Source organism: Chiroxiphia lanceolata, chromosome 9 (genome assembly GCF_009829145.1).
Source record: "Chiroxiphia lanceolata isolate bChiLan1 chromosome 9, bChiLan1.pri, whole genome shotgun sequence".
NCBI classification, from domain to species: Eukaryota; Metazoa; Chordata; class Aves; order Passeriformes; family Pipridae; genus Chiroxiphia; species Chiroxiphia lanceolata.
Window position 1 is genome coordinate 27,665,151 of NC_045645.1, and position 19,973 is coordinate 27,685,123.

Genomic DNA, 19,973 nt, shown 5'->3' on the forward strand with positions numbered 1-19,973 from the left:
GCTTCACAGCACACCCAAGCTCCTCTAACTCGGGGCTGCTACCAGGGGTAATTTGGAACATCCACCAGGTCAGATTCAAAGCCAACCCACCAACGCCACATGTCTGTGAACACGATTCCGCTGCGGGGAGTCAAATCCATCCACCTGGCAAGGAACAGAACCAGCACCAAGGAGGCTGGGAAAGCTGGGAGACAGGAGGTGCACATCCCTGCACAGCAGAGAAAACTTTCTGTATTTAATTTCATACTAACTTCAAACTAGAGGCACCTAATCCAATCTCATAAATATTTGCATTGTCGAGTATCAATTTACACTAAAGCAATAAACTGATCAGCAACTCATACCGAAGCCTGAACCAGATTTAATTACATCAGGACTTTTAAATTTAGTTCAACAGTTCAAATTAACTCTAGACAAGATAAGCAAATTCAGGCTGCCAGGAAGGAAGGCTAATTTTCCATTAAGTGGTAAGCAGTGTTACTGAAGGAAAAAAGGCAAGTATACATGGTTGGCTGAAGTGTAATTACTTTTTGCCACAAGATCAAACAACTATAAAAGAGAAGCTACAAACCTGAACAATCCACAGTGAGTTTCACGCATGATTTAAGGTAGATCTCTCTAAAGAACTTAATGATAACTTTTTACTGCTGTTCTTGAGGAAAAAGAAGGAAAATTATAGCTTCCTTCAAAATAAACTGAGGTTTGGTTAGAACACAGGCAGCAAATCTGCCCCAAATGGCCCAAGAGCCACCAGGTCTTAGCAATTACTACATTGCACAACATGCTCTCCTTACAAAGTCTTCTTGATGCTCACATCACAAAATTTTAGTATCTTTAAAGTGATTTTTTTTTGTGTGCTCTGGAAGTAGTGGGCAGGGATGTAACATACATTTCCAAGGGAAAAAAAAGGCCCTAATGGATTATGTGTCGATATTAGAAAGTTAAGATTATGTGTTCATAGCCATGTTAAATCTCTGCCCTAAAAAGGTTTAAGATCTAAACAGATAAAATTTGCTCCATGATGAAAGTTGGCTTTCAGCACAGATGATCTGTGTGCAAGGGAATAAAATTTCAGCAGCCCTCAGAACAAACCAACATTCTTTGGCTTCGCTTATGTTACAGAAGAAGAAAGATAGCAGCTTGGCAATTTTCTGTATACAAATAACTCCCATTGCCCAGGGGAATGTCACTGAGATCCAGGCATCCTGTTTGTTACATCCAGCCTCCCTGGAGTCAGTTTTAATTTCAAGCAGAGTTGTCTAAACTCTTCATCCTTCCAAGGCAGGCGAATTGCACTGTACATTGTCCAAATTTCACATTACTTCAGGGCTTTTCCCGAAGTTTCCTAACCTCTTTTGTGGATGCAGAAGATAGCAGAACACTTTTCACACAGTAGCCCAAGAGCAGCTGGATTTCACAGGAGGTTTTTTAAAAGGCAGCTCATGGCTTGCATGTATTGCATTTTGGGATGGAACACGATGGGTAACCAATGTTATCTGAAGACTTAAGTTCTGGAATTTCAATTGATCGTGGCATAGCCACACTCCCTATTAATTATTCCCAAGTGACAGCACTAGGAGATTGTGACCCAAGGCACCAGACAGTGAAGCAGGCAAAGGATGGAGTTGTTTAGCAAACTCTGTTTGGGTAATTACATGAGCCAAAGGCTCAGATCCTGGCTCACTGAAGGCTCCCACGCATATGGGTTTGGCAACACTGGCAGGTCCAGGCTGAAGGGAAGCAGAGAACGGAGCCGTGGGGCTCCACATGCTCAGGACCCCTGGAGCCCATGGAAACACCACAACATCATACCCTGGAGGTGCAGGATGGTCTTTCTGTACCAACCTCATTAAAGTATCACCTTTCAGCTGCTGGGGACATTTAACTGAGATTTTTGATACAAGCAGGTCAAAAAGAAAAATAAAAAAAAGTCCCCAGTCACTCACTGGGGGTTGCTAAATTACACAGTCAAGGGAACTGGCAGTAATGCAGCTGGTTCCTTCAGATCCGGGGCTTGCACAGGGGAGGATGTGCAGCTCTCTCACGAGCACACGCATAACACGCTCGTGCAAGCCCAGATCGGGCAAACCCAGGGAGCTTGCAAACAGTCAAGTCAGCACATCTGAATCCATCTTCCTGCAGAGATACTGCTAAACACACTCCCTCAATTTGAGGGCTAACCCCAAAGCCCCTGTTTTGTATCCCTGCCATGCATAACAGTTGACAGGAGATGGATATTTTGCATATGGCCGCCACGGTGAAGAAGCAGGGCAGTGCTGTTGGGAAAACTTACTTCATCAAGACAAGTCATAAATCTCTACAGCTGGAGATCCAGGGAGCTGTAAAGTACATTTTTTTCATCCCTACTTTCTAACCAGGTATTCTTCGTAGGCAAAGTGAGTGGTGGAAGGTGAAGGGACAGGATCTCGCTTCGTCAGCATAGTTTTGTTAGAAGTTACAGGATTGCCATTATTTCAAATTCCCATGCATATTGCCTAAGTAATCTTTACTGCATGTGTAAAAATCTGTGCATTGCAGATATCTTCACTGATCAGGTCACAAACAATCTCTCTTTTCTAAAACAGACTGTCTTCCTCTCCCCTCCTCTAAAAGCAGTAACCCTTTCCAGGTATTAATCTAAAACTAGTGCACAAGGATCATAATTAGTGGTGAGCACAGAGTAAATCTATTCATTCTTTCATCACAATCGTCATTCCAGCTGGAATATAAAGAAAGCAAAGCTCAGCTTTGATTGTTTTCAGTTGTAACAACTTTGTCTCAAAAAACAGCAGTTACTGAAATACCCCTAGAATCTTTGTAGCTCCTGTCTGTTCTCTCCTGCCAAGTTTTCACCTGAAGGAAGAGAACTGGCTGGGTGTTTTCTTGGAGCAATCCTCCCCAGGAGGAGGGCTCAGCAGAGGCTTGCAGGAGCTGTTCTAAGGGATACACACCAGGCAGCAATGAAACCAGATGCTGCTGAACTGATCTGCTCACTCCATTTCCAAGCCTCTGGACTTTTAGAACTACAGGGAGGCAGGATTTCTGCCCAGCTAGCTGCTCACCTGGTAACAATGCAGTTTGGGCCTGGCATCAAAACAGATCAGTGCTTCATTCTCAATGCCAGTGACTCAAGGTGAGGACAAAACTAAAGGTTGCAAGGAACATCTTCACCCCGACCTTCTTTCAGCAATCTCAAGAGCTTCACATTTAGACTGAGGAAAAACAGGGTTAACTTGTTTCAACAAGTGAAACAGTCTTCGTTTTCTTTTGGATGACTTCGTATCCAAAATACAAAATGAAAATTTATTTGCATCAACGATAGCCTTTTCTAAAAATCAGAGAACCTCAAAAACCCTCTCCTTGATAATGCTCTTTTCTAATAGCTTTAACATTTAAAAAAACCCACAACAACAAGACCAAACACAAGCCTTTCCTCACTTTCAGTCCCTCCTGATATTTTCACACATGCAGGCAAAAAAAAAAAATAAATCTCTTATAATGCCACAGAGCTGCCAGAATCCAAACTTTTTTCTCTGTATTCTCTTTAACAGCTCTCATTACTGTGAGCAGGTGGTGAGAAGGAAGCAGAGTAATAGAGAAGAGGATTATTTTGGGAAAGGAAGTGATAACTGTTACTAGCCTGTCTAACAGTATGAATGGTGGAAATCTGAATCATGCTTTTAACCGTATGAATGGTTAATTCCAATATGTTATTACAAACAATGATCCTTTTAAAGGATGTAATCTCCCTAACAGGAAAAAATACAACTGTTAGGAAAAAGAGCAGGATCTGAAGCAGAAATGGAGGCAAACAGAGATGGACCAGCTTGAGTTCCTCTTCCTGTGACATTTCTTTGCTGGTCTCCAGGGCCTGCAACACACTTCATAAGAGAACTGGCCCATTGAAAATAACACTTGAAAGAAGGATAGAGGACTGTCAAGCTGGAGTTAGGGAGAAATTACAGCTACATTTTTAGCCTGGAAGCTCCTCTCAGTAAGTGCTGCCAAGATGAAATCCTAGCAAGTAATGACATATTTAGAGTGTGCCTGTTCACTCACAGAGGTATTACTACAGTGATAGGGATTAGGCACAAGGAAATTTCATGGCATATATTTAACGGATGGCTTGCTGACACAACTCCGTGTACAGTGCACCTTCCAGACAGGAATTAAGAATTCCAGCATTAGCAACAACCTCTCCAATGCCTGCAAGCAGAGGGAAAAGCTCCTAAGCCAGCAGTAGATGGTGAGTGCCTCTGGAGTTAGTTTTTAAATGATCTTATTAGCTTTCAGTGTTTTAAACAAGTCCCTCTCTATCCCGTGTTTCATCTCTGTGTCCGCCCCTCTGGCTCTCATCCGAGGGTGACCACAGCGGCTTCTGCCTGCACAGAAGGGATGGCTCAGCTGCCTCTTCTGGCAGCTGCTGAACCATCACAAATTACAGCTTACTGTACTGAGGTATGTGGAAATTGGTGCCTATCTTAGTACAGGGGACTGTGAACCGTGGTGGCTCAGCAGCTGCCTCCCCAGCAGCTGAGCCAACCCTGCAGCCAGGGTGGAAAGGAGAGAGGCGGCGGGGACGGGCTCGGCAGCCCTGGGGTGAAGCACACTTGACTTAATGCTGACCTTTGGAGGGTTACACGTCTTTTCCTTCTGCTCCTCAGCTGTAACGTGGGCAGTTCCTCTCCCACACACTTCCTAGGAATGGTGCTACAAGGATGTGTGCATAATGCTATAAAGAATGCCACAGAATTTGCAGAATGGGTTCTGCTGCTGATATGCAGAGCCCTTGAAGAACATGTGCTGTTCCAGTTTTTCCATTAACAAAAGATTCTCATACAAGTTTATTGCTACAGATGAAAAAGAGCCCACTGCCTGGTTCACCCCCCCCTTCTATTTATTTTTAATAATGTATCCATTAATCACAAGAGAGACATGGCAACCTTACACAGGGAAAAAAGCAAATGCCATTGCTATGCCTTCACCTCTGCACTAGAGCCATTCCTCAGGAGCTCTTCTGCAAGGAGTAATTTCAGATATCATTCTAAGATGCAACACCTGCAGTTGCCATGTTATCCACACGCTTCCCTAGGACGAGCTCAATATTCTTATCAGCCCTGCATAGCAATTTCTCTGCTAGATATTGTAGCTGCCTCCGCTGTGCCTTTCAGCTTTGGGTGTCCATTCCAAAGCTATTTTAGTGCAGTTGTTATCTGTACTGCTTGTGATATGTTCTGGCTGCCACCATCTGTTTCTTTCCCTGTATAAGATGTTCAATGGTTCCTTCCATTAATGTGTCCTCCGGCTCAGTATCTTGACACAAAGCTATTCCCACTGCTTGCTATCAACCCACTTTTCTCCATTAGCAGGAATTCTGTAATCGTGACAAGAGACATTTTTAACCAAGAGGTGAAAACAAGGGAACTACCCGGGGCGCTGCAATCAGGGATTATATATAACCTTCCCTCCCACTCTCCCTCATCCATCCTCACAGTGTGGGCATTGCTCAAGTTCCCCCTCCCACTGCAGGCCCACTTGCTTTAGCTACACACTTTGTGACATCTGTATTCGCTGCAGTTGCAGCTCTCACATGGAGAAGACCAGGTGCTCTTGTACTTTTAATATATTTTTGTCAGGCAAACATCAAATAACACACTACAAGATGCCACATGCATTTAAAACTGTAGCAAAATACATAGCAAGGCAGACACCAAATAGCAGAGTCATCCATTCTCTATGGCCATTCGAGAACAAGAATGTTACAAGGTTCCATTTAAAAACAGAACACTGGGACTTCCAGCTATTGAGATGCTCAGTGAAGTCTAGAAATTCTTCTACATGTTTTCTGCACGTGGTACGGAAGAAGAAGGCATTGAAATCTTAGATTTTAAAGGCCTTTCTAGCCTATGGAGCTGCAAATAATATTCATTGCCTAGAGCAGGCTGGTTGCAATACAATTCTTCATTCATCTCACTAGCCACACACCTGGAATAAGTACTTTGCTTATAACACATTGTAAACATACCTAAAACTGATTTTAGTTCCAAACAAAAATGAATATTTGTTCATATGGCATTTAGAGGTGCATTTGAAATGCCACAAACAAATCCAGTCAGGGTTCTATTTATGTCACTAATCCCAAAGTATTTTGCAGTTTTGCCTCCTAAATCCTCAACTTGCCCTGTTATTTTCAGACTACCAACCCAAGAATAGAAGAAATCAAAGGAAAAAAAAAGAACCCTATCTGCCTTTCTCCAATAAGTAAGAGTTACATAGTGCTACTGGCAAGTACAAATAAATAAGTACTACGGTTGCAATGTGTTAATTAACTATCTACAAGAGTGAGATTTTACTTACTCATGTGCAATATACTCAGAGAATAAAATTCTTGGGAAAAAAACCAGCTGAGGCTGTGAAATGCAAGATACCTTACCTGCTCTTCACCTTTAATACCAGTTATCAAAGCTGATTTATGTTTAGAGATTCATGTTTTTTCCTCATGGCTTACTCTCTCCCAGGAATGACATTTTTCACAGCTGAACTAAGGAGAAACTGCTCCCAGTTCTCACCAGCCAATGCCAAGGAAAGCTTCTTGCACAGGTTGGGAAGAGAAAGAAGAGCTCACCTGTGTGTGGTTGCTGCCTCTTCCTTTTTTCTGGAAAGAGCTAGAATGATGCTCTTTATGCAACCACAGGTGTGGTGGAATAAAGTGGGGGAACTGGGCCAAACCTGGACTTGGGAAACCACTGCAACGAAGCCTTTTTCTGTAATTTTTAATGCTTGCCCTTTCTTTTGCTTTCCCTAAATTTCAACATGGATAATTATAGCCAACAGCAGGCAGATGGTTGGTTCTTTTAGGAACTGCACCCTGAACAGGCATGAGGCAAGTTAGAGAAAAACCTGTTATTCGGTGCTTGTTGTGAAAATATGTAGCAAAGGAAATTCCAGAGGTGAGGTAAAACACAACCACCTAACAGCTCTAAACCAGCAGGAACCACTTAGAGCCATCTGCAAAAACTGCACTGCGCTGACCTGCATCCAGCAAACCCTAGGGCTGCCCGGTGAGTTTAAAAACACAGCTACAAAGCTTCCTGAGGGCAATGACAGCCATGGTTCTCTGGCATCCCACAACAGTCCCACTGGTGTTTGGATACATCCTGGTGTTTGGAGGTGATTTTGCTGGAGGTATTTACACACAAAGCCTGGGTTGCAGGACCTCCCCCTCCGGCGGTGGTACCCATCTCTCCAGGCTGCTTTGCCGGGGTGCTGCCCGGGCTGACGTGCCCTCTGACACAACTCGCAGCTATCAATTAATTCCCTCTCTGGTTTCTCCTTACCTAGTTGGGCGGCCCCCTCTGCCGGGTACTCGGGGAACTGGCCCTCGGAGGGGACGCTGACTGTCCGGCGCAGGCAGCGCCCGCGGGAAGGATCCTGCGGCTCCGGCATCCCTTCCGTGGGCACCTGGGGAAAAACGATGCCAACAGCTGTCAGTGTGCCACCGGGCCACTTGATAAGGAACTTCATTTTCTGCTCACATGGTAGTAATTCTCAGGCACAGTTCGGCGTTTCTGGACTTATCACAGAATTCCAGAGGCTCCCCACGAAAGTGTGGCAGTGATGAGGAGCACATGGTGTACAGCACCCTGTACTCCACAGGTATCCAGTCACAACACAGCCCACCCATCCAAATAACAAGGCAGTCCTGCCTTTCAAGGCTGCTTTCCCAGTGCCAAGCCCAGCCTTGCCTGCTTCCACGCTGGGCAAGTCAGGCAGAAGCAGATGGCTACATCCAAAACTTTGGGAAAACAAAACTTCCAACAGCTGCCTGCGGGCCAGTGGTGCAGCACAGACAGGCCCCGGCTGCAGAAAGCCTCCTCCAAAGACACAGTCACAGAATAACCTGAGTTGGAAGGGACCCACAAGAATCACCAAGTCCAACTCTTAGCCCTGCACAGGCCCATCCCCAAGAGTCACCTCATGTGCCTGAGAGGATCATCCAAATGTTCCTTGAGCTCCGTCAGCCTTGGTGCTGTGACCACTGCCCTGGGGAGCCTGTTCAGTTCCCCACCACTCTCTGAAGGAAGAACCTTTTTCTACCAAGGTCCTTGTGGTTATGACCATGGTTTTGCAGGTCTTTGCAAGGTCAGATAATAACTGAGCTCAGTATTGGTGATTTACTGGATTTGCAATTGTTTTAACCTGGACAACTGTGCCACTGAGTTACTGCTGTAACCAGCCAGGTAATTGTGCTCCTCATCTGTATTTGTCACCACAACGCTGTTTGGAGATAAACTTTTTATCCCTAAAGCTCAACAGTCTGGTGTCTGTTACCATATCTGGAACCTGTAGGCTGGTAGGGCCACCTTAAGCTCATACATTCAACAGCTGGGAGAAACCTCAGGGATGAGGGAGATGTAGAATCCAGGGGCTGGAGGGAGGCCCAAAACATCTCAGCACAACTGCAACACATGCACTACAGCCATTTCTTTTCATGTAGACACGTCACAGACCGCTTGCAGCTAAAGGAATAGAAACCCCCATCCCATTTCCTGTGCTGCTTTTATCCTTTCACATCTTCCACCATCTCTGAAAAAAACCCAGTATTAAATAGCAAACAAAAAGATATCGTTCATTTGCATTGAAGGCTGTGAAAGATGTACGAGATACTGCACTATTTTAGGAACAGGCTGCACTACAATGGTCCTCACAAAGCAGTTCTGGCATTTCCTGACCTCTAAGCACTTAGCATTCTCTTAAGGTCATTTTTTAATTCTATTTATTACCACGCTGGTCTATTTGTCATTTTTCAAAACAAGTTTCCCAAAGCCCCTGTGCTTATTCTGTTCAGACTATTGTCTTTGCTGGTAGATTTTTACAGCAGCTCCTTTGCTGCACGATCTCTGGGCAAAAACACATTAGGAAGTTAAACAGAGACTAATTTTGTTAGTTTATGCCACATTCCTTCAATCAAGTTCACATATTAGATTTTCGGTTCTCATCTGGAGGCTCCATTTAGTCTCATTCCCTTCTAAACTCTCTTCTGGTCCACTGCCTCTCCCAGTTTCCTTCAGAGCATTTTTGGGATGCTGCGAGCTCTATTTCCACATCAGTTATTACCAGTACCTGCTGGATGCTTTTAAGGTATGCTGTGATCCTCCTCTCTCAGTGAATTTGCTGCACCCTCCCCTAACTGCTTGCTCCAGACCAATACAGCTCCTGTGTGATGGATTTCTCTGCTACTGGATTTTTTTTTTCCACCAAGAAATGAACAGTCCCTTTTTTTTTTCCAAGCACACCTCTTCAGTACATGTGTGTGCTTTCAGATATGGGTTGACAGGAACATTCTTTTAATCCACTGACACAAAAAAAAAAGCACTACTACCACCCTGATGCCAGCAATGATATCCATGGGGACACTGTGGATGTGCTGACTTACTGCCACAGGGTAGCAGGAAGATAGGGATTGAGCCTCTTAAGTCTGACTTAAAAATGCTTTGTTATTTTAAGTAAAGCTCCTCCAAACCCATAGTCTCAATCTATACTGACAAAAAACTAACTCCAAGATTAGAGGACCAGTATTTGTCACTTAGTGTGAGACCATCCTGCTTGTAAAGATACAGCTTTGTGAACATGCAAAATGATCAACAGCTCTGCATCTTTGGGAGCTGGATGTGTTTTAAACAGATGTATAAACTGCTGGCTTGCCTGTGGTCAGGCAAACAGATTCATGGATTGGGAGGCACCAAAACACAAGGAAGTGCACAAATGAATAGCACATAAAGACCAAGCCAGCCATCTGCAACCTTCCCAACACTCCCCTAGCCCCTGACAGTGCAGCAAATTCGGCAAAGGATCAAAGGGAAGGACACAGTCCTGCAGAGTCAGGACTCTAATGGTGATTCAGCCTTTCAGCAGGGTTTTTTTTTTTAACCCATCCAGCTTTGTTATCCTGTTCTTTGCTCACCAACCTGGGAATTGTCTGACCCTGAGCTGACATGCTCAAGCTGCTGGTTCAGGGTTGGACTCTGAGCAGGGGAACTCTGGGACAAAAAGGTACATAAGGACAGTCCCAATACTGATTATTTTGCTAATCTTAACAGTTTTCATCACAGGTTATGTTTCCCTCACAAATTCCACAATTTATCAACGCTGGGTTCAGAGCTTGGACTCTAAGCCCTCGGACAGCATCCCAGCTCACCTGACACTGAACATGCTTTTTTAAGTATAAAAAGCCTGTATTGGGGACTTCTAGTAATTTGACGACAAGGAGATTTCAGAAGAAATAGGAGTAAGAGCTTTACAAGCACTTAATGCCTCTTAAAGGCAAACTGAGATAGTCTCTTTAAAAAAAAGTAGGGAAACAAGTTTCTTCATTACAGATAACAATTTGCAAGATTTGAAAGAGTGGTTCAAGACAAAAACTTGAGAACTTGCAGACTTTTCTGAACTAATAGTCAGGAAGTTAGGAATCACATCAGCAAAACAGTTAAATAATTCATTTTAATTTTTACCTTCCTCCAGAAAGTCAGAAGCTGGCTAAAATTTTGATGTAGAAACCCACTTTAAAAATGTTGACAGCAAACATGTCTCTGGGCTTTTGGAAAATAAATGATTAAATTTGTTTGGGAATTGAAGCAAATCTTTTCTTATGACTGGGTTCAGGTTTGACAGACTCCTGTTTACAGGTAAAACGTATTTGCTGCGAGGTCCAACGTGACAAGTCCTTAGAGAATGGCAGTGGGCATTTCTGAAGAGCATCCCCTGGGGGCCCCACACATCAGTGTTTGCTCTTGCTGTTTTCCCTTGGGATCACTGCTGGCATACTACTACTGTTGTCAGCCACAGGAGATGGAAGAGTAGGAAAATCCATCCCAGTTGTCCTGCTGCTGGGCCCTGTCACCACCAGTAAGCAGCAGATGTCACAGCGAATGCAGGTCTTTGCTGTCCTTTGCCCTTGATTAAAATCACCCCTAAATCCAAGAAGAAACACAAGGTTTGGGTGCAGGGAGGAAAAGGGAAGAGTCTAATGCAGTGGAAAGTGTTGTTCATCTTCATTTCCAACTGAACACACGACGAAAACACCCTGCAGGACCCACAGCCAAGTTACTGACAAAGACTACCTAAAAAGCAGCCATTTGTCACATCCCTCATAGAAGTGCTGTGCACAGTGTTGTCCATCTGAAACCACCCTTCATGAACACTAACTCATCCCCAGTCCCTGTTTAAATGGCACTGATTTTGCAGACACTTCTACTTGCCCTCACAGCTCCCTCCCCAATGGAACAGGTTTCAGACAATATGAAAACATCTACACCTTCCTGACAGGGGGAAATCTTCCTTGTGTTAGAGACACCTGACTTGTACATGCATCAACCTTAGACCTGTTCTCCTTGTCTTGGAAGATGATGTTAAATATTATCCCACCAGGATGTGTTGTAGTAATTGCAGATCCCTTGTCACTCAGGGCCCCTTATTTGCTAAATCGTGTCTCATGTTCCTACTGGGATTCATTTTCTTTGTTCTTACATTTTGGGCATTGATCTCTTCCTTTCATTAATAATTTTCATTCTTCAGTCTCACCTACAATCATTTTATAAAGTTGACAAGGTGTCAAGTAATTAATATTTTCCTACGCTGCACAAGGTGATACCGCCAGACTATTTCTGTCTAATTACAGATATTTTTGGATCAAGCTGTACTTCAAAATGTCTCTGATTTCAGCCTACTCTTGTTCTTGAACAGCACAAAATCTCTCTTGCACATACTCCATTCAAACTGCCTTGACAAAAAATCCATGGCAGTGGGATACTATGAGAGAAGAGTTTTCTTTACTACATTGTTTCTTTCTGTACTGTTCTTTACTATTTCCTCTTAAAAATCTGTGCAATTCATAATGCTGTATTTTAGCAGCATTAACTGCAAGAAACCAAACTTAGCATTATACCTGAAACCATTAAGACCTCCTTCATTCACCTGTTTGCATTCTGTATCTGTTTTCCTACCTTCTGACTTGGACACACAGATTTGCAGAGTGATTTTACGAAGTACTATGAACTTTAAACATTTCTGTTCCCTTCCAGTTTCACTCTGGCCAAACTTCTTAGATTTTTACTCCACGAAGTAACAAAGCAGATGCACAGAGAATACAATGAGATGCTTCAGACTTTCACCTCTATGTCAGCCTTGCAGTGATGCAGGTGCTCCCTCTGGGCTGCAAGGGCACCCTGCTGGTCACACCAATTCCTTCTTCCCAGCCCACTGATGGGCAGCGTTCCGTCCCTCACATTAACTCCAAGATCCTCTTCAGCAGTCCAAAGAAATCCTGACCAACTCAGTCTATCAGCAATTACCATGTTCAGAGCAGGAACCTCTCCAGCTCCTCTTGCCTATCACCTTGTTTTAACAAAACACCTCCTCCAGCATCACCTTTACAATAATTTTTCTCTAAAAACAATCTTCAATTCTCTTCTTTAAGTAACCTCCCTCTTCCTCATTCAGCTGGTCTGTTCCTTAGGCTCCCTGTACCTGTGGTCCCACCCAGGGGCTTTTTATGATTCCCCTCCTACATACTTTTCCATCATTATGCTCTTAACAAGCATCTCTCCCCACTGCTGCCTTAGGCCTTTGTGCACTCTCACTTCTAGATCACATTTCATGGAGCCTCTTTCAACTCTGAATGACTTGCCAAGAAAAATTTAACTGTGTTGCCTCCCCTTCCCTTCCTCACGAAAGCTGCAAAGGGATATTTCTACTGCAGAAAAACTAGAAGAAGGTGTAAATCCAGAGTATCAGGTCTGTGTCTCTCTCTTAACTAGCACTTGTATACACTGTGTGTTTCTGTAAGGGGCTGTCTGTACACTGCCCTGTGTACAGACTCACAAGCCAGACTAAACCAACCCTTTATTTTCCTACAGAGCACACCTGACTGCAAGGAGTTCCCTTTTTCCTTTCACTTCACAGTAGTCACAAATTACTTGAAAATCAGAATGGCAAATCTGACTCCAGCTACAAGCTCCTGAAACAAATCACATTATCAGCATGTGGAGTCACACCTGCACCAAAGGCATGTCTGCTTGGCCCATCTGCATGCAGCATTTCCCAAAACAAGCTATTTCTCACTGTCACAGGACAGGAAGCCTCCTTTGAGAGCACACTGCAAAGATTTTCACTACTGCTTGACTTCTTGGGGTTACTGCTGCACTTAGACCTCAGGCTCTCTGTAGCCTGACATTGAATTTCCTCAGCTTCTGACAAAAAGCAGAGTGGTATTTAAACATAGTATATAATGCCTTAACACACCGGTGCTGTATCAGACTTCCCACATTTATTCCTCAGGATCTAAGCAAAAGACTCATCTTACTCCCAGCAAAATGCTTTTCACTGTCTGTGGCAGGAGAAATTAAGAACCCCTAAGTGCATGATTACCACCTCCAGTTAATTATTTGTGATAGGAGCCAGTGTTTTTCTCAATTACATTTCTTTAATGAGATGCATCCTTTTGGCCCAGCTGTGCCTGTACAGCACAGTTTTAGGAATGAGTCTCACATCTCCTTAAGTTCCCTCAGTATATACTTTAATTCCTTAGGTGACAGTCCTGTCAGACTAGAAGAAGAATTACACAGTAAGCAAATATCATTAAATGGGCCTTCCATTCTCACTGCATTTGATCACCTCTCCCACGCATTAGCATTGATGTTGTTCCCTTCCAATAAATCAAGTCCTCCTCTAAACCATTTCCTCCTACTCTCCCCATGAAAGGCAATATTTCATTGTAAAATAAATTGTAAATAACCCTGAGCACAGCTGAGTAATATTTAGTGCCACACCAGAAACAGGTCTCAAGCTTCAACAGAATCAAGAAGAAACACAAAAATTCAGGTCATCTCCAAATACAAGAAACTATGGTATTAGACTAAAATTTACGGGTATGTAAAAAGCTTTCACTTTTCCCCCACCTTTGTGCCTGCAGTGAGGTAAGGAGGCAGGTTTACATAGCTGTGGTGGCTTTAACCACCATTAAAAGCAGCAATAACATAGGAAGACGTAATGGCAGACTTAAAGACAGGCTGTAAAACTCCAGGAGGGCCTTTGCACACAGTTTGCTGACACCTCTTCCATGCAACCTGCATCTGGGCCAGCGGGATCGTAACTGAGCCCCACACCATCCACACAAAGGACAGCTCAGCTCCCCTTTTCATGGAATCATAGGATGTTAAGGAGTTGGAGTGGACCTTAAAGATGATCTAGTTCCAATCCCCCTACCATGTTTAGGGACACCTCCCATCAGACCAGGTTGCTCAAGGCCTTATCCAACCTGGCTTTGAACAGTGACAGGGATGGGGCATCAACAACCTCCCTGGGCAATCTGTGCCAGGGCTCACCACCCACACAGTAAAAAATTTCTTCTCCAATTCCCTTTTTCGCCCTTGCACATATTTCAATAGATTCATGAATGAACTAAGGGGGAGATGACAAAAAGCTGTCTTTGAAAAAAAGCCAATGTGAGCTCCTCTCACCTCCTTCTCCCTGTTGAGCAGCACCAGCTGGCTGTCCGTCAGGATGCAGTACTTCCTCTCCCATGTTGTCATGTCAGTGTAGGGGGACTGGCCACAGGACAGTCTGTGTGTAGGTGGTCCTTTCACATCTGCAAACAGAAAACCACAATGCCGGAGTCGTTAGCACGTGTCATTAATCAGCTCCTCTGCTCTTGCTGTTCTGCAGCGAGACGAGAACCAAAACTGCACTCTGCTCTTGTTTCAGCATTTTAATGAGACAAAATGGGAATCCTGGGAGGCACCCATGTGGAACACTACCTAAGGTGCACTATGAATGCTTATTTATCTACAGCACGGCTTACAAAAATGGCAATACCCGAGATGAATATAAATGTCTTTGTCAAAGGCTGAAATATAATGAAAACAAAAGACCAAGAGCGCTTATGAAAACTTAATCTTCTCTCCATTCCCTTCTCAGAACTGTCGTTCAAAGGGGTACAGCCTTGCATGTACTCTAAATCTTAATAAAGTGGATTATTTGTGTCTAAGGATAGAGAGATATAGGAAGGAAGATGGGGATCGAGGAAGGCAGGCTTGAAGAATGGAAGGAAAAATTCAAGGGGATGGGCATTTAATTGAGAAGGGCTTACCAGCATCTTTTGGTGGGAAATCTACTCAATTAAATTGTGTGTTTTTATTTAGCCACTGCCACTACAGCGACAAAAACTACAACAAACAAACAACCCGAAACGAACAAACAAACACAAACCCAAAAAACGCCAAGACACCAAACCAAAACATAATCCAACTTGTTTGGCTCCCAGTGATGATCTTTCACAGTTTATTTTAAAATCAATTTCCTGTAAGACTCTCAGGCTCGAGCTGCCTATGACACGGTGCCTCTCGCTGCTGACAAGTTTCTCCAAGGCTGGGAAAGCAAAAAGCAGGGGAACAAGTGCAGCAGACAGACTTCACTGCCAAGCAGCTCTGCCCAAAAGCAGAGGAAGCCACGGAACAGGAAGGTACAACGCCAGTGCGAGAGGACTGGGAGCAGAGAAAGTTGCCCCAGGAATTCAGGTGTGCAGCCAACTTACAGAACCTCTTCACAGGAGCCAAAATGCTGCATGAATGATAACGTAGGTGACACATCAACTTAGAAAACACTTTCAAGATATTCTGTACAATCGGTTTCAAGTCAGAGGGTGGTGAGGCCCTGGCACAGGTTGCCCAGAGAAGCTGTGGCTGCCCCATCCCTGGAAGTGTCCAAGACCAAGTTGAAGCACCCTGGTCTAGTGGAAGGTGTCCCTGTCCATGGCAGGAGGCTTGGAATGAGACGAGCTTTAAGGTCCCTTCCAACCAAAGCCTTTCTATAATTCTATGATTTATCTCTTTCTAAAGCTCTGAGCTTAAGTCGTGGTTGCTTTGTAAGATTAAGTTTCATTTTTATCTTGCCCTCTAGTTCTACACAATTCTGCTTGCACTGATCTAAAAATCAGCCATTCTCACTGTGGATTCCTGAAGTCCCTCCTGGAATACCTCTAAGGGGTCTAAAACAGACACTGCAAAAATCAAGGGGCTTCCTGCACAGGAGCCCAGGACCTCCTTTAGCTATTTCAGGAGCAAACTGAGTGTTCAAAACCAAAACTTTTCGCAACATTACCTTCCTTTTCACGCACACGCCGACGTGCACAGAGCTAAACGTGCTGCTTCTCGTATCCTCTCTCCAGCATCACCACTAGAGGCCAGCGAATCCTCAAACACCCAGCACCTTCCAGGGAGAGTCAGCCCCGATGCCAGCGCTAAACCCGGAGTAAGGAACCCCTCCAACTCACTCCACTCCTTGCAGACCCTGCGTGTGCCAAGTCGCACCTCATCACTAATAAGAGATGCAACATCCTTCGTGCTCTTCTCCCACAGTTTTGCCCCCAGATTGAAAGGAATGTGTCAGCTCCCAGAGCCAGGGAATTAACTTGGAATATGGCTTTCGGTGCCTTGTTCAACCTACTGTTGCACTAGGATTTTTGTGATCATTCAGAAAAATGCTTGAAACGGCCAACTTGATACCTTTAAGCAAGAAAAAGAAGAGGGCTGCATGGCTCCTACTGCTCTGAATAATAATAAACTGCACCTTTGCTCCCTTTATTTCAGGTGCAATAATTCAGGGAAGAAGCTGAGATGCAGAATCAGGCTCCACACTGTTACCTGTCCAACACAACTCGGTTTGCAGTTGTGATGAGCAATGCTGTGTCTCTCAAAATTGCCCAAACCTCTGTTTAGGTGTAAACATGATTAAGGGAAACCACTACAACCTCTGTGAAGCAAAAGTGCTTTTGTGTAAACTCCTGGAGCAACAGAGACTCTCTTTCCCACAAGTTATATATTTGTCCATCTTACTGAAGTGAACCCTCCAGAGAGATTTTTGGCACAACTACATCTCACCTTTACGTGGTGTCGAACCAAAAACCAAACCAGATGCACAATAAAACCACCTCTGCTCCTGCTTAGACCTTGGTTTCCCGAAGAGCCCTGCCTGGGCACAACAAATGCACGAGTAATGGGTTGGTAGAGGCAAGATCAGGGAGAAGGACAAAGCCATGGGCACAAGTGTGCAACAGAAACGGGAACATGAGAGCTCTGGGGATCTCATCTCCTGGGTACTGAAAGCACATGATAAATCACCACGGGGAAAAAAAGGCTGAAGGCGTGCGTGCCCTGTCCTGCTCGTGTGGGTGGGCTGGCAGAGAGAGTGCCTCCAGCTGCTATGCTGAGCAATAACCAAGTAAACTCTATTTTGAGCTGCTGGTAGACTTTTTTACGGCAAAAAAAAACAACCCTCCCTTCTGGACCATCAGCTCCAACACAGAATCTACAGTCACGACTTGCCCAGCCCCAAAAGATTTTCGTGTTCTAATTTCTACTAACTAGAGGCCTTGGCAGGATACCATCCAACTGATCCATGGGCTGCACAAAGGAATTAAAGAACAGAACGACTTCTTCCACTGCAATAACAACTCCAGGACTGAACTGAGTCATCAGGCACCGCGGGCCAGCCACGGCTCTGTTGCCAAGTGGGTTGGCTACGTCAGAACAGCTTTCCACAGGCTGCTGGCAGACTGACATGCCATCCCAGTGTCTGGAGCTGTCAATCACCACTAGAGAACTCCACAGCATTAACATTTTGTGTTGCTATCGGTATCCTTTTGAACACATGTCGGGACACAGCCCCACCACCTCTGCAAGCCTGACCAAGCGCTCTCTTCAGCAAAGAGCAGTTGCAAGCTGGTTTTCTGATGTATCAGGTCCTATAACTTCAGCCCTCTGCCCAAAGCTGGTGCTGCAAGCACACATTGCAAACCACACGGATGCTGGATGCGTGTTCCAAGAAAGCTGACTGCAACAAGGACGGCAGCGGAGCTTTGGTGCGTCAGTCCCACCTATTTGAATTATTTCTCAGCTCACCCCTCCTGCATGGCTGATATCTTTGGAGCCTCTTGCAACAGCTGTGACTTCAAAATGTATTCTGAAGCACGTTACCAGTTTAGACAGCAGACTCTTTGGGACTTTGCACAGTATCACATTTACACTTGGTCGCCTCACAAACCCTGTTCTGCTTTCCGGGACTCTTCATCTTCAGTTTTCATTTTACATTCTTGGTTCCAGCTTTTCACGTGAATGTAATAAAACCCACTGACCTCTTCCACTAAGGCCCCACAAAACTAATTCACCACCACTATGGAAGTGAGTGGCAAAAAGTTCCACATGTAACTAAGGAGCACTCCAACTTTTGAGAGAGACCACGAGTCAGGGCTGTCCTTTCTCACTGTGGGGCTACTACCTGTCAGCTCATACAGCAAGGCTTGAGCTTTGGAGATGAGTGATCACTCACTGATGAATGCAGTTTTGGACAGGAGCTGGAGGAGAAATCAGGGAGGTGCATCTGAAAGCTCTGAGTTTGCAGATGTTACTGGGATGGGCTCAGGCAGCCACACACCTCAGTAGGCAAGTTCTGGTGGCAGAAGATTTCTCTCGGGTCTGATGCAATCCTCTCCATTCTGCAGCATTACAATGAGGCATTCAAGTAAGCAGATCAGCCAGTCTACACACAGGATTAAAGGTCAGGCCTTATGTGCCTTCAGATGCTAATATCAGTTAAGTAACAGCTTGGAAAAAATCCCCTTCTTGGTACCTCCCTACAGAATTGAGAGGAACTGCTGAAGACTGGAAACCACGTTGTTTTTCCTCGGGGCTCTGAAATGCCATTAGCCATGTTACAAACATCCACAAAGCTCCCTTTCTTTCATCTAGATGACAATTTATACCTCATTATTTTTTAAGCACAGAACTTTTTTTAAAAAGGGGGGGGGTGTTGTGGAATAGAGGGACAGGGATGCCATAATCACACAACAACAGAAGTGTTGAGTGGTGCAGGGCGAGGGAACACGGAAAGCAGGAGCCAGCGCCAAGCCAATCCCCACAGGCAGGGTAGGACATTTCATGGCACTTTAGGAGTATTTAGGGAGCAGTACAGTGCTATCAGATGGGAACACTTCTGAAACTTCCATTGCAAGCACGCAACAATTATTTTTCCTTAAAATTCCAAATGCAGAATCAGAAAATTATTTCCAAGAGATGAGGGCCGTTCCAGTGGCATTTAGTCCCCAACCGCTCTTCTACAAGCTGAAGAGCTGCATATTCTCTCCTCAGAGCTAGTGAAAAGGACAGAATTACCAGAAATCAGGCCAACAAAACTACATTAAAGGTAAATTCATGCTTTCAGCCTCTTTGCCAAAAAGCACTCTACTTGCCATCAATAAAAACACAGAAATAACCCTCCATCCCAGTGATGACAACAGCACCCCTGGCACGTCTCAGAGCTTTTTTTTTTTGAACCACACTCTTCCTATGGTGAAATCAAGGGCTCACTGAAGTACTTGCCAAATTTTCCTCAACTTTATTAGGGTCCGTGTTCTGTTCCTAGTATTTCCAGCAAGGAGCTGCCAAGCAGCTGAGTAACTAATGGAGTGGCCAAGTTTGTACGACGGGAGGAATTTTTTTCCCCCAAGAGAGATTAGTAGGAGCCCTAACACCTTCTGACAACAGGTCTACTTACCCAGTGTCAATGTTTCCATGGTGTTTTATGTACTCACCATAGAGACAGGACTCAGAGGGAAGTGTTTTAGGTGAGTGCTGTCATCTGAGAGCTTGTCAGAACCCCAACCTACCCAGCTGTGCATGACCATGCAGCCCAGTTCGAATAATCATCACTTTGAACCTTTATCAAGCAAGTTGAGCAGAAGCTGAAACAAGCCTTACTATTGACACAAAGCTTCAAAGATAAATAGCAATTATGAGTCCTTTCATTACACTTACACCACCTCTAAAAGCTCATGAAGGGATTCAAGGGAAAGATATGGCAGAAAGGGAAATAAACCACGTCTTGACATGTTTCCTTCCCCCAAACCTGCATCTGGTACCAAG

At 44.5% G+C, this 19,973-nt stretch overlaps 1 protein-coding gene across 6 annotated transcripts in view; it reads right to left on the reverse strand.

Moving 5' to 3' along the window:
* The window catches only part of RASAL2 (RAS protein activator like 2), a 190,608-nt gene that overhangs the window by 68,394 nt on the left and 102,241 nt on the right, over positions 1-19,973 (reverse strand). For all 6 annotated transcript variants that reach the window (XM_032696295.1, XM_032696294.1, XM_032696293.1 and 3 more), the window contains exons 2-3: positions 14,517-14,644; positions 7,338-7,461 (exon numbers count right to left, since the gene is read on the reverse strand). In XM_032696295.1, the coding sequence (XP_032552186.1) occupies positions 7,338-7,461; positions 14,517-14,644 (252 nt within the window). The remainder of the gene's footprint in view (positions 1-7,337; positions 7,462-14,516; positions 14,645-19,973) is intronic.